Source organism: Nomascus leucogenys, chromosome 11, assembly GCF_006542625.1.
Source record: "Nomascus leucogenys isolate Asia chromosome 11, Asia_NLE_v1, whole genome shotgun sequence".
Taxonomy (NCBI): Eukaryota; Metazoa; Chordata; class Mammalia; order Primates; family Hylobatidae; genus Nomascus; species Nomascus leucogenys.
The window spans coordinates 28,739,436-28,753,956 of NC_044391.1; the positions used below are offsets into that span (position 1 = coordinate 28,739,436).

General features: G+C 38.4%; 1 protein-coding gene across 1 annotated transcript in view; it reads right to left on the reverse strand.

Moving 5' to 3' along the window:
* Positions 1 to 272: 272 nt before the first annotated feature.
* Positions 273 to 14,521, reverse strand: part of COL28A1 (collagen type XXVIII alpha 1 chain) — a 175,351-nt gene continuing 161,102 nt past the window's right edge. The window contains exons 33-35 of the mRNA XM_030823080.1: positions 13,143 to 13,300; positions 2,798 to 2,936; positions 273 to 1,201 (exon numbers count right to left, since the gene is read on the reverse strand). Of these exons, the coding sequence (XP_030678940.1) occupies positions 1,029 to 1,201; positions 2,798 to 2,936; positions 13,143 to 13,300 (470 nt within the window). The 3' untranslated portion in view covers positions 273 to 1,028. The remainder of the gene's footprint in view (positions 1,202 to 2,797; positions 2,937 to 13,142; positions 13,301 to 14,521) is intronic.

Sequence of the window (14,521 nt, forward strand, 5' to 3'; positions counted from 1 at the left end):
CACTGCACTCCAGCCTGGGTGACAGCAAGATTCTGTCTGGAAAAAAAAAAAAAAAAAAGAAAAGAAAAGAAAAGAAAAGAAATATGCAAGTGCTATCTGAACTCAGCGCAGAACTAATGCTCTTCCCAGACAGGATCTTGCAAAAGTATTATAAAATGACAGAGTCAATTCTCCGTTACTCTCCATTACTCACATTTCAATTTGGTGGCTCACTTTTCAGTGTGAGTCCTGTCTTTAATACACACTGTTCAAGAATGGATGCCAACTTCAAGTGGTTCCTGGCTGTCAAGGGCCTTCCCATTCCACGCCATAAAATGCAAGGGCCCATTGACATATTTTAATGGAAGGGTATAAAAAGCTTCTTTGTTTTAACATACATTAAACACTTGTTACCAAACATGTTGGAGGAATACAAAGTGACAGTTTGTGATACATTTAAGTAATTTTAATTCAGACTGGTTTCTCCCTATTACCACTTTCAGGGCAGGTGAGGCAAAAATCTAACTACCCTCACCATCCCTACTCCTATCCCAGCACTCCTGCATAAACATTTACATCATTTCTAATTCCCACACCAAAGTCCTTCCTATCACCCACGTCTTGCTATTGTCAGGGACATAAGGAGGTTAGGGAGGTGAGTGGGTGGAGGTATGGGCAGGGGCAGGGGTAGGGGTTTGAGCTGACATAGTACATACAACGGGAATTAAAGGAATCAGAATCACATTGCAGGTTGTGAACTAGATAGAGTCTGTGTATTGAAGTTACACAGCTCTAAGTCTAAATCCTCAGCTCTGACACTTTTTAGTTGGGCGACAGTTGACAAGTTACTAAACTTCTCAGAGCCTCAGCTTCCTTACCTATATAAGTGGTTAATAATACGTACATCCTAGGGCTGTAGTGAGAATTCAATTACATGTATAAGTTGTAAATACTCAGTATACACTCAAATATAGTGCTGTATTTGAATTGGGTAAATATGTGGAAATTAGGAGTTCTAGGCTTTTGATAGAGACGGCTAATTTACTTGCTCATCCTTGAATGCAGGTTTCTTGACATTCCTTTTCACTGTTGAATCTATTTCCTGAGCCATTACAGCCACTGAACCAAAATCGGGCACAAGAGTTGACCTGTTTGTCATAATACCATCGAACCACATATTCACCACAGTTTCCAGGCTTCAAGGCTTCCAAACATCTAGGATCTAGAGTGAGAAAAGGAAAATGTGTTACGGATTTTTCTTATACTGAAGACATGAAAAATAAAAACTGTATAAAATTATATAAATAAACTTTATTCTTCACGCACACTAACGAACCAAGAAAATATGGTTCTACGTAAGTGAAAGAAGGATTCCCTAAAACCCAAAATATTTCCCTCACCACCTGAAACTCTGCTACTAGATATTAATTCTTTTGAAAACATGAAAGTTTTTGATCCTCATGAAACCACATTAAAAATGTTTATTTCCCTGAAAGCCTAAGTGAGACTTCATTGGCTAATACTTTTGTGGGGATTAGAAAGACAGGACTTCTTTCATTTACATTGGATTTGATTTACAATCAAATTAATATTTGGGATAAAAAATATTTCCACTTTCTGTACACATTTCCTTCCCATTCTGTTCACAGAAAGCACCACTATGATCACATGCAATTGCCCACTATGAAAGGAAAACTGTTTAAGTTACCAAAAAAAAAAAGTAAAATGAAGGACTGTCTTTATATTACAATTATATTTTTACAAGAGCAGCTCTTGCAGGACACTAAAAACAAGATACAACCTTCTAATGTCATATTGTCTTATCGTAGAAATACATCTACTATAAGAAAGCATAGGACAGCTGTAACAATAAAGCCACATTCTCCTAATAAGGTTCCTTTAATTATGGAACTCCTCATTTTCTAAATCCCTGTTTATTGTGTGGTACTCTGGAGTGCCTTGATTAGTATTTCCTACTTCAGGAAGTGATTACAAGGTGGGAGAAGCCAAAAAACAAACAAAAAACCCCCAAATAGATAATTGCTATCTGGGACTTATATGTCATAAGCTTTATTTTGCAATAGCTAACCAGCACTTTCTCTTCCTCAAACATTTTCCCAGATTTGGGGTATGTCTTGGTTCATTTATTTTCTAAAACTTACCTCTAAATCTACCTCTACTATGAAGACTCCCTAGACCAAATGGAAATGAGCCATAGATTTCGACTACCTCTGCCCTTAAAAACAAAACCAAATAATGTATATTGTGTAATTTATTTTAAAGATAATCTAAACTTTTGAGCACAAAAATTGTCTCTCATGTTCTGCAGAAAATATGTACATAATAATACCTTTTCTATAGATATTAACTCCATAGAAAATATGTTAATGAATCAGAATCTAGATTTTAGCTTGTTTCTCTTTCCTGTGCAATAAAAGGATCACAAATTCAAATGCCTACATGTGTGAAGGGCACATGTAAGACAATAGGGAGCAGTACAGACTATGGCAAACAGCAGAGTATAATCCCCTCTAAAGGCATTCAAATTAAAATAATAAATACTATCAGAACTTTGAAATTCTTTATAGACCAAATTTACTCCACAGCCAGCCAGTTTTCAAATTCTACATATAGTCCAGTGAAAACTATATTTCGTCCTGCTTGTTTAGAATCGTAACATTTTCTCTCTGGGTAACCCTGTGCCTTCCTCACATTGTAGATACAGTAGCAGATTGGCAGATCTCTCTTACCTTTGTGCACAAAATCTGTGCACAAGACTGTAGAATCAAAATGGGACTTGGAGTTCTGGTTTACCTACCCTCTGTCCCACCCACGGGGGTGCTGAGCAGTGGCCTGGGGGTGGTGGTGGCCTCAGATGAGGTAGTGGCAGGCAGATCATCAGCCCAGGTTGGCTCTGGAGCCTTATCATCTTCATCCTGGTCTCTGGTGACACTCAACTACACAAAAAAAATTCACATTTTGTGTTTCTGATAATATCAAGTAAAAAAAATACAGTTTGCTTTTGAGAACATATAACAAGTTCAGCCATGCTGTGTTTCCCTAGCTCTCTGATACTATTTCAAATAAAACTCAGGACATAATGCCCCTCCTCTGTGTCATGCATCCCTGAATACCCAAGTTGGGGATTTTCCCACAACTTGGTGTGGGTGTATTTGTGTGTACACACACACACACACACACACACACAGAGCCCACCTCCAGACACAGATTTTTGGGTGCTGGGACATCCAAAGCAGGTGTGAAAGATGTGAAGTTGAGAGGAGTTTATTTTCATTCTTAGCCACTGCTATGAGAAAATAACCCCTCATTTCTTTAACATTTTTATGGCCTTTCTCCATTTCCTAACACTAGACATCTTAACAATATATTCCAAAATATTTACCATGAACTCAATCAATTTTGAGATTGGGAATTAGGGTAGCAGAAGACAATAATACAGCTGAAATAAAAACAATATGGCCACTTTCTGATTGCTTACCCAAATCTCAGCTGCAGACACCTTTGCCTGCTCTTTCTATTATCAGACCCCAGCTAATACCAAATGCTGTAGGATGCTTAATATCTAAGATGCTCTAAGAAATGTTTGATATCTAAAGAACAAAGGATTTTCATTTCAAAAGCAAATTTTCTGGACTAAAACTTCCAAGTTTCATCCAAATTTATGATATGTAATGAAACAAGAATGAAAGGCGTTTTACTTTTTTTAAAAAATCATGTCTTTATAGTAGAATGATTTATAATCCTTTGGGTATAGACCCTGTAATGGGATTGCTGGGTCAAATGGTATTTCTGGTTCTAGATCCTTGAGGAATTGCCACACTGTCTTCCACAATGGTTGAACTAATTTACACTCCCACCAACAGTGTAAAAGTGTTCCTATTTCCCCACATCCTCTCCACCATCTATTGTTTCCTGACTTTTTAACGATCGCCATTGTAACTGGCATGAGATGGTACCTCATTGCGGTTTTGATTTACATTTCTCTAATGGCCAGTGATGATGAGCTTTTTTTCATATGTTTGTTGGCTGCATAAATGTATTCTTTTGAGAAGTATCTGTTCATATCCTTCACCCACTTTTTGATAGGATGGTTTTTTCTTGTAAATTTGTTTAAGGTCTAGTATAAAGACACATGCACACATATGTTTATTGCAGCACTATTCACAATAGCAAAGACTTGGAACCAACCCAAATGCTCATCAATGATAGACTGAATAAAGAAAATGTGGCACATATACACCATGGAATACTACGCAGCCATAAAAAAGAATTAGTTCATGTCCTTTGCAGGGACATGGATGAGGCTAGAAACCATCATTCTTAGCAAACTAACACAGGAACAGAAAACCAAACACTGCATGTTCTCACTCATAAGTAAGAGTTGAACAATGAAAACACATGGACACAGGGAGGTGAACATCACACACTGGGGCCTGTTGGTGGGTGGGGGTCTAGGGGAAGGATAGCATTAGGAGAAATACCTAATGTAGATGACAGGTTGATGGGTGCAGCAAACCACCATGGCACGTGTATACCTATGTAACAAACCTGCACGTTCTGCACATGTACCCCAGAACTTAAAGTATAATAATAAAAAATCATGTCAGTCGTTCTTGACAATTACCAGGAGCTAAACAAATCTTTTATGGGAATAATTATATTCTTTTTTCTTTTTCAAATTTTTCCTTGGATTCCAGCTGTTTGCAATTGAATTAGTCATTCACCTGAGTCCTGACACTTGGTTATTTATCCTTGCAAGAGTTTCTCTTGTTTATGTTTGTTTGCTTTTTTATTTATTTAAATAGTCAAATAGGTGACCGAGATAGTTTTTTATGCTTTTTTTACCCAGGGATCCTGGTATGCTGTCATCATTAGCTGCCCTCTGCCAGCTAAGCTGTTCTATTGCTTTTGATTTTTTTTGTGTGTGCATGCACACATACACACACAAGAAGGAAAAACTAATTAGTACCATTACTCATGTATGTGTATTTTTTACAGTGACTAAATTACTATCAGGTGACTGAGAGCAAAGATTTCCATTTGGATTGGTCATTGGCCCCATATAAAGGGCACACAATTCAAATACAATAGGAACTTTTCACTGTCCTCTAAACAACTTTTGGTACAAGTGGAGACAAAACTATGGATTACTTGAGGTTCTTCTTTCTTTCAGAATGATCCTGTATGCACATACAGCAATTTGAATGTGAACTTTTAAAAATAATCATTATACTAGAGAATTTAAACCTAGAGGAAAACTTTCTTGGTCCCTTCTTTTTTATTTTTTTATAGAGATAGGGTCTTGCTGTCTTGCCCAGGCTGGTCTCACACTCCTGGCTTCAAATGATCCTCCCATACTGGCCTCCTGAGCCCAGCACTGGAGTCCCTTATTTTCTACTGGGGGGAATACAAAGCTATAAATGATTAAGAAACTCTCCAAAAGTTATTGGTAAGCTAGTGACAAACCTTCAGGAAAAAAAAGTACTGTTGTTTTTTGCCTGCACGTATTTGATTTTAAGCAAGAAATAAGAGTTTGAGTAGTTTATCAAACATAAAAGCCAACTGACATTAGTCTACACTTCAGATATACGGTCTAGAAGGTGAGACTGTTCCACTGAAGAGGCGGGCTAAGCAGCACAGTTTTCTTCAAGGAATTAACTCAGCCTTTAAATCTTTACCTTGTTCAAGTCCTGAGTCCTCAAAAGTTATATTTTACCTCTTCTAAGCTTAGGAATGTGTGTTTTCATTCTCAATCACATAATCATCTGGAAATTTTGACATCTGTTAACATTACCCCACAGATTCCAAGACAAGCAAAATTAACTTTAATAAATGAAAATAATTTCATTAATTTTCTGGCTCAGTGAGATGTCAGATTATTTCAACAAATGCATAATTATTATGGCTTGCAATTTTTATAATTTCCTGACCACAAAAGCAAGCATGTTAATTGAAGGGAATTTTAGAAAATGTGGATATCAAAAAAAAGAAAATAGAAATTAGAAGTAATTCTACCTCCTAAAGATAGTCATTGTTGGTATTCAGGTATATTTTTCCCTAGTCTTTTTTCTGTGTGCATATCCATTTTTTTTTTTTTTTTACAAAAAAATACTGTATGTTTGGTTTTCTATGCTCTATGCTATTTTAAAATATATACTATATTATGATAATTCTATATATTTTACCATGACTTTATAACATTTATTATTATTATTATTATTTTGAAGACAGAGTCTCGCTCTGTTGCCCAGCACGATCTCGGCTCGCTGCAACCCCCACTTCCCAGTTTCAAGCAGTTCTCATGCCTCAGCCTCCCAAGTAGCTGATATTGCAGATGTGAGCCACCACGCCCAGCCTCCTCCACATTTTTATAACCTTGCCTTCCACTACTCCCAGAATATCTGGTCAGGACCTTTCATTCCTTCTTCCTCTCTATTCTGCCTCAGGCTCTCAATATCAACCCTTCCGCCATAGCCTAGGAAAAGTTGGTCTCCATCTGCAAAACCTTCTCCAATAACCCAGTCAGTACTGATTCTCCCCTTCTAGATGATGCACAGTACCTTCTGACTCTTCTATACTGGGTGCTGATTGTGTAGAATTTAACCTTTAGTCCTATCCTATTGAAGAGTAACAATATGCCTCCCAAAATATGCCACTTTGGCACATTGATTATTTTGAACTGAAGGCAATTGAAAATCAGATACAAGCTCATTTGTCTAAATGCAGGACATACATTCGTAAAGGAATCCCTCCTCGGAAAATCAGGGTTAACGACTCGAGAGGAGCCTAGACCCTTACTTAGCCCAGAGATACACCAGAGGACTCTACATAACAAATGATTCACTAATCCTTATCTTCCATTAGTTCACCCATATGTTTACCTTCCCACCATCTGCTGCTGTAGAAAGTCCTTTCCCATTGTCTTGTCACTCCTCTAAGCTCTATTGTTCTTTCGTTAAGATGCTATATAAGACCAAGCTACCACCCCTTTGAGCTACTCATCTCCATGCTCCTATGTGTATATGCTACATGTTAATAACTTCTGTGTGCTTTTCTATTGTTAATCTGCCTTTTGTCAGTCTAATTTACAAGGCCCTCACTAATAACCCTAAGATGGGCAGAGGAAAAAAAAAATTTCCTCCCTTCCACTATCTTGTATAATTTCTTGTTTCCTATGTATAAATACCACTTCCCTGATAAGAGAAATTATCTTTTTTTCTTTCTTTTCTTCTTTCTCTACCTCTTTTTTATTCTATCTCCATAGCGTAGAATAGGCAAAAATTATCCATTAAACAAATTCACAATGGGTTAATCTTTCTGTTATACTCATTAGGTTGAACTTAATAAGGATATGCAAAGAGCAAAAGAGAAAGAGATAAATTTGCATTATTTAATTCCTCTAGACTTTAGCATCATCATTTTTCAAATAAAAAAAATTAGGCCCTAACATGCCTTCCAACTCTAAATGTTGGATTTAACCAACACAAACGACTGGCAGAATACACACCCAATTCTTGGTAGTGATTGCCTCTGGAGAGAGGAGGAAAAAGAGCTCTGGAGGGAAAAAGCTAGGACTTTATCTGAAGCAAGAGTAAATGAACAAATGGAAACACTGGTTACTTCTGGGTGGTGAGTACGCAGTCAAATGTTTGTTTCTATTCTTTTTAATAAATCTTAAATCTGAAAACACAAGCTTGCCTGTCAGCTCTGCACATTTCTACTCCAGCCACACTGGCCTGCCTTGGAAAAGAAGGCTGGCTCCAGCTCCAAGCAGGGACACCATAGTAAAAGGCACAAACAAGGAGTCTAGGGGCACCTGAGAGCCGAAACCTGGAGTCCAGGGCTGCTCCGTGTAGCTGGACAAGCAGACGTGTTATCACCACTCTCTTTCAGCCTTTGAGCTGATCTTTAAGGGGAGGAAAACAGACTCAGCGCAGTATCCCAAGAACATGTATGCATGCATGGGCTAAGGAGGATTTGCTGACCAGATGCCACGTCCAGAAGGTCTTTTGCTTTCTGATTTCCAAACATTTTCCTTGAATTTATTACCCAGAATTTTGCATATATTACAAAGTCTTCAAATCTGAACACATGTCTGCTCTGGATGAATTCTAATGATCATCTGTGTTAGTGTTTGTGTTAAGACTTAGCATTTTCCCAGGAGTGTGGGTCAAAATTTCTCCAATTTGGCTCTGGGGATTCTACTGCCAGTGGGCTCCACAGCCAGCATCTTCAAATTGTCTGGCTTCTCAGGAGTCCTTCTTGATTGATTCTCCCCAAGAATCAAACACACTTCTTTGTCAGGTCTCTCTGCACTCAAATACTTAAACTGAAGGTTATTTATTTGCATTTTAAAGTTACTGGGGCCTTTAGGAACACCTTGAGTTTGGGCTGCACCTCTCTGGATTAACTGTGGCTTTCATAAAGGGGTGGAATACAGGATTTTGTTCTATTTAAACCTCTCACACATTAGTGCAGTAAAATAGCCTGCATTCTGGCTTTACCCAGTAAACATTTTTGACAGCTGTAATCATATACTTTTAGAACAGGAAGAACATTCTAGTAACAATCTTTTATTTTACAGATGAGAAAACTGAGACCTCAGGAAAATAGGTGATTCCCCTAATGTCAGGCAGCTATCAGATTTCATTTCTAAGATGTCATTCATCGTGAGATATACTATAAATTTTAAAATAGTTTTGAAAAAAGACCACACACATTAAATAGATGCATCCCAATTTCAGAAATAATAAAATAGAAAAACTACAGACTTTGGAGTCAAGAGAATAGTCCTAAGCTTCAGCACTGAGACCACAAGCCAGGTTTCCTGACTTCCAGGTCTGGAATATTTCTTTTAGATCAGTTAGCAATATGTTTATTATTTTTGTTTTTTTCCTCTTCCATAACACAGGTGCATGTTATATTCTCAAGGTAACAAGTCTATTATAAGCAATAAATAATACTTATACAGTAACCTTTTGTGGTGATACTAATAATTAGTTGTTATGTAGGGTTTTATGAAGAATTTGATTGTTTTTCATGATCATGGTGAGAGAATGTTAATTTTATTTTTCCCTAAGAACATATTTTGGTAGAAAGAAGAAGAGGAAGGAAGGACAGAGTTAGGTGTCTTAAGGGAGTGACAGAAAGGACAACAGTGAAAAGGAAGAGACAACAAAAGGGAAATGGTACTTCTGAGATAATTGTTCACTAGCTTTGCAGTATTGCCTAGGGTAGGCTCAGGAAGGATCTGAGAATAGAAAGGTTGTAACAGATTCATTTTATTTTAAATGTTTGGATACTGTAATTATACTTATTAAAGGTGGGTTTGCATGCACAGAGGCATAAATACATTTTTTTATGTGTGTATGTGTATATTGTGTGTGCGCGTGCGTGTGTGTGCAGTCAAGTGCTGCATAATGATGTTTTGGTCAACTACACCACATACATGACAGTGGTCCCATCGGATTATAATACTGTATTTTTACCCTTTTCTATGGTTAGATATGCTCAGATATACAAATACTTACCATTGTGTTACCATTACCTACAGTAGTACAGTAACATGCTGTGCAGGTTTGTAGCCTAGAAGCAATAGGCTAAACTATCTAGCCCAGGTGTGTAGTAGGCTGTACTATCTAGACTTGTGTGAGTACACTCTATGATGTTCACATAAAAACAAAATTGCCTAGCGAAACATTTCTCAGAAAGTGTCCCTGTCATTAAACGATGTATGACTGTATGTCAAAGATTTAAATGTGAATATAAATGCACGTTTGTTCAAACCAAATATCTATAAGGAAATAATTGTTTAAAAATTCAGTTTTGCATTGGTGCTTCTTTAAAAAGAGCCAGAATGAGAAAGCCTAGAGACAAGAGGCGCTATCCGAGAAGGTCAAGTTCATTGCAAGGTCTCACTATCTGGGTCAAAGTTCCCCTAGAGAGACCTAGCTGATGTTCGGTTTCCCTTCATGTGGCTCTTGGTGTTATAAATCCAGAGTATTTTGGTTGTATTTTTCTTACGTCCTCCCCTCCCCAGCTACTAGAAAGCTTCATATGTCCTAGTCTGTCAATGTCATTTGTCTCTCAAGGTCATCGGGCTTCCTGGGATGTGATACAGAGGCATCTGTTCTTACTTTTCCTCATTATGTGTCATAACTGCCTTGGATGTCCCTCAGGCACCTCCACTTTACATGGTGCAAACTAAACTCACTATTTTCCTTTTAAAAAAACCCACCCTGCCTTTTATATTCTCCATCTCAGTATATAGTGTTTCAATCCATCTCATCACCATGCTAGAAACCCGATAGTCCTACCCAAACCCCTCCCTCCCCCTAACCTCCAATCCTTTCAATCACTAGATCCTGTTAATTGTGCCCTAGAAATGGCTTTTCAATCTGTGCCTCCTTTTTATTCCCACTGCTCCTGCCTTCTTTCAGGGCCTCATTATCATTTTCCTGGACTATCACGCCTCATATCTCAGCCTCCAGTCTCCTCACCTCCTCCTCCTACGTATGTTTCACACAGCAATCAGGGTTGTTCTTTCTGTGAACCAAATATGACTGTATGACTCTTGCTTTTAAAACTCCTCTGCTGTCTCTGCCTGCCTGGCCTATAGATGAAGTTCAAGCTCCTTGCCTTAATACATTAAGAAATTTATAATTAGTCCTTACATTACCTGTCCAGCTTTAACTCTCATCACTCTGCCACCCACACCCTAGGCTACAATTAGACTGAATTTGTTCAACTTTCTTGAAATGCCATGGCACTTTAAAGTGTCCCTTTGCCTACTGTTTTTTTTGTTTGTTTGTTTTGGTTTTTGCTAGGAATACCCTTCCCCCTGCTCTTCTCTTGAAAAACTCCTAGTTATTCTTAAAACTTGACTCAATGTCACCTCCTCTTTGATGCCTTATGTTATGAACTAAATGTTTATGTCTCTCCAAAAATCATACATTGAAACCTGAATCCCCAGTGTGATGGTATTTGAAGGTGGGGACTTTGGGAGGTGATTAGGTCATGAGGGTGGAGCCTTTATGAATGGGATCAATGCCCTTATAAGAAGTGATGTGAGAGATGAGCTGCCTCTCAGCCATGTGAAGACATAACGAGAAGGTGGCTGTTCACAAGCCAGAAAGCAAGCCCTCACCAAACACCAGATTTTAGACTTCCCAGCCTCCAGAACTGTGAAAAATAAATGTTTGTTGTTTAAGTCACTCAGTCTATGGTATTTTTGTTATGGCAGCCCCAACAGACTAAGACACTTTCCCATTACTCTTTCCTGAAATTAATTGCATCATCTCTGTGCTTCCTTCGTAGCTGTGGCTAAAATTCATAATGCATCTTGTACTGACCTATCTCCCTGAAAGAATGTGAGCTTCTCTCAGGCAGGAGCCATGTCTTAAGAGCCACACCATCTATCACAGCAGTTAATAATCAATACATGCTATTGGAATTCATTGGTATTAATATAGCAAAAAATGTGATTCAGTGATTATAAGGAGGGCTCAGTTTAAGCATCGATTTCTGGATGAAACCTGAGCTTGCTCTTGTTTAGGAAGGCTTTAGAAAGGGAAGTCGATTGACTAGGAGAGGGACAAAGTGGTAAGTCACACAAACAGGAGAGGCCCCAGGAGCAGCCCATGCTCAGGAGGAGATAGACTGCGTCCATTATTGTCTGGAATTTACTTTAAAATGCACAATATAGATCAGGGTTGGCAAACCACTGTGGGCCAAATCTGAGTCACTATCTGTTCTTGTGAATAAGTTTCATCAGAACTTATTCATACTCATTCATTTAAGTATTATCTATGGTTATGTTTCTACTTCAAAGGCAGACTTGAGTAATTGGAAGAGAAATCAAATTACCTGAAAATCCAAAACTATTCAGCATATGGTCCTTTACAGAGTTTGCTGACACCTGGTATAGACCATGGAGTATAAATGTTTGTGTTAATTTCAATCTGCAATTTAGTAGAATCTATTGCCCTGACTGGAATTACCCATTTTGCAGTTGGTTACTATTTAATCAAATAGAAATATGTTAGAGGCCTTTCTGCCCTTTCGTGAACAGGATATGAGAATCTAGTGAGTTCTATAGTCTGTGCCCTTAGGAATGGTATTCTAGGCCTGATTCCTGAATGGCCCTGAGTCCAACTACTGATCCGAATGTTCCTTAGGGCCTTAGTCTAAGTAGACTGTTAGCTGAATCCTGATGTTAGAACACTGTTGCGCATGCTCATGATCACTCTTTCATGTACATGAATGAAGGCTTCAGAAAAGGGCAGTGCAAGGACTTTACTGAGCTTGCAGAACAGGGGCATGACTGCCGTGTGCCTGCTTGCCAGAGGATGTCCATGGGGGTAATAGAAATTGGTCTACACTTGCCCAAGTTGCAACTTGGTGGAGAAGAGACTATAGCACTCATCAGTACCTATAAAAGGCTCCCCCATTTTCTCCTTAAACAAACTAATATTTGCCCATAATCTGATTGGCTGAAGTCAGTTCCCAGAAGCTTGCTATGAGGACAGTTTGTTTCAATTGATTCAGGAGGTGGTTCTTCACATGCTATATGATTGAGGAGCTCTGAAACAGAGCATCTACTTTGCACCATATGCATATATAGCCTCCCTCACAGTCCTCACTCAGAGCACAGGAGGTGGAAGCCAAATGAGCAAATGCATGGCTTGGAGTGTGGGAGAGTGGCCAGTTGGGCATATGCATATTTAGAAAAAACATGAGAGGGTACAAAGTGGGAAGCAGATGCACAGACGAAGAGGGAGAGTTGTGGCCTGGTATGAAAGGCACTGCACAGCATGGCAAGTAGGTGAATTCAGAGTGTCGTGTTAATCTGTTTTAGCATACATGGTTACTTTGATGGTGATAGGAGTATAATATAAAAATATTATCAGCAATATTTAATAAATACTTTTATAAAATATGTAAGTTTTTAAAAATACCCTACAAAACCTAATGCTATTTCAGAACTGGAAATCTAGAGTCAAGATACTAACATTTAGAGCCAAGGACCTAAAAATACACGTGCCTCAGCTGATTCTTGACAATGCAGGGCAGAATGATCTTTGATAGGAAACAGATAGAATACATCATTTTAAGCTCACAAAGTAAGTGAGACAGTTACTTACGGACTCAGAAATTTCTTTTTGAGGCTCTGGAGTAGATTCACTGAGTTCTTCCCCTGACATCCCAAATCCAGGTTGAGGTGATGATGAACCAAAAATTTGAATGAGATAGGAATCAAAATCCTCACAAATTTTTTGAAACAATTTTTGCTTCAGGGTGTCTTTTAAAAAAGAAGTAGAAAACAGAGATAGTAGAAGCAATGAAATAATACTTAAAACTCATTTAAAAAGATCTGCACTCTCCTTAAAATATGTAATTTCCCATTACTTGAAATCAACTGCTAAGTTAACTAACTTATAAAAGCATTTTTACATCCTGTGTAAGAGGTCATCTAAAATAATTTAATATATATGACACAAAGAGGCAAAAGAATGACTTTAATGAATGTTCATCCAAAGTGTCTCTGTTCAACGTGAATCACTCCTTGTCAAGAGCTAGCCTCACCCATAATAAGTTGAATTGGCAACTACCTCTGGCTCTAAGGATAGCAAATGGCCAGCCAGTTGAAAATATTCTTTACAGGCTGTAACAAATTACTAGCTCCAGATAGAATGATAAAGTTCTTCAAGCATTAAAATATAAGTTGGCTCTGAAATGTCTTTGGCTATTCTAACACATTCACAGCCCAGTGAGATTGAACTATCAGATAAACAAACCCACCAGTCAGCCAGCAGGGTATTGATGAAGTAGAACCCCAGGTTAGAAAGCTCTGGAGAAGGTGAGAAATAGCAAATGGAAAGTTTCTGAGAATGGTATGCTTTCCTTAGGGTCAGTGTGCTGGTACACGGAGTAGGCAGGGCATGAGGCACTGATGGGCTGTGCCCAGCCACATCAGACTCCACTCCCAGTGGGTAAAGGAGGAAGGATGAAGCCAAACTGAAGCCTTTCACTTACTTCACAAACTTGCCAGGTACAGGCCTGCCAGAATGAATAATCAGTTTCCAAAGACTTAGGATAAATTTTATTATAAAGTCTTACTGACCATAATTTAATCATAGATTAAATTAGATCAATGTCCTAGGATGGCTCATTAGTAAACATCAGTTAATGTGAAAGGATAAACTTAGCATAGAGAAGCCCATCAGATTAGCACTGGCTGTACAATAAATTTTATTTATTTTTTATTTATTTTTTGAGACAGAGTCTCGCTCTGTCACCCAGGCTGGAGTGCAGTGGCGCAATCTCAGCTCACTGCAACCTCCGCCTCCCACATTCCAGCAATTCTCCTCCCTCAGCTTCCCGGGTAGCTGGGACTACAGGCACACACCACCATGCCCAGCTAATTTTTGTATTTTTAGTAGAGACGAGGTTTCACCATGCTGGCCAGGCTGGTCTCTAACTCCTGACCTCATGACCCACTGTGGCTGGCATTGTACAATGA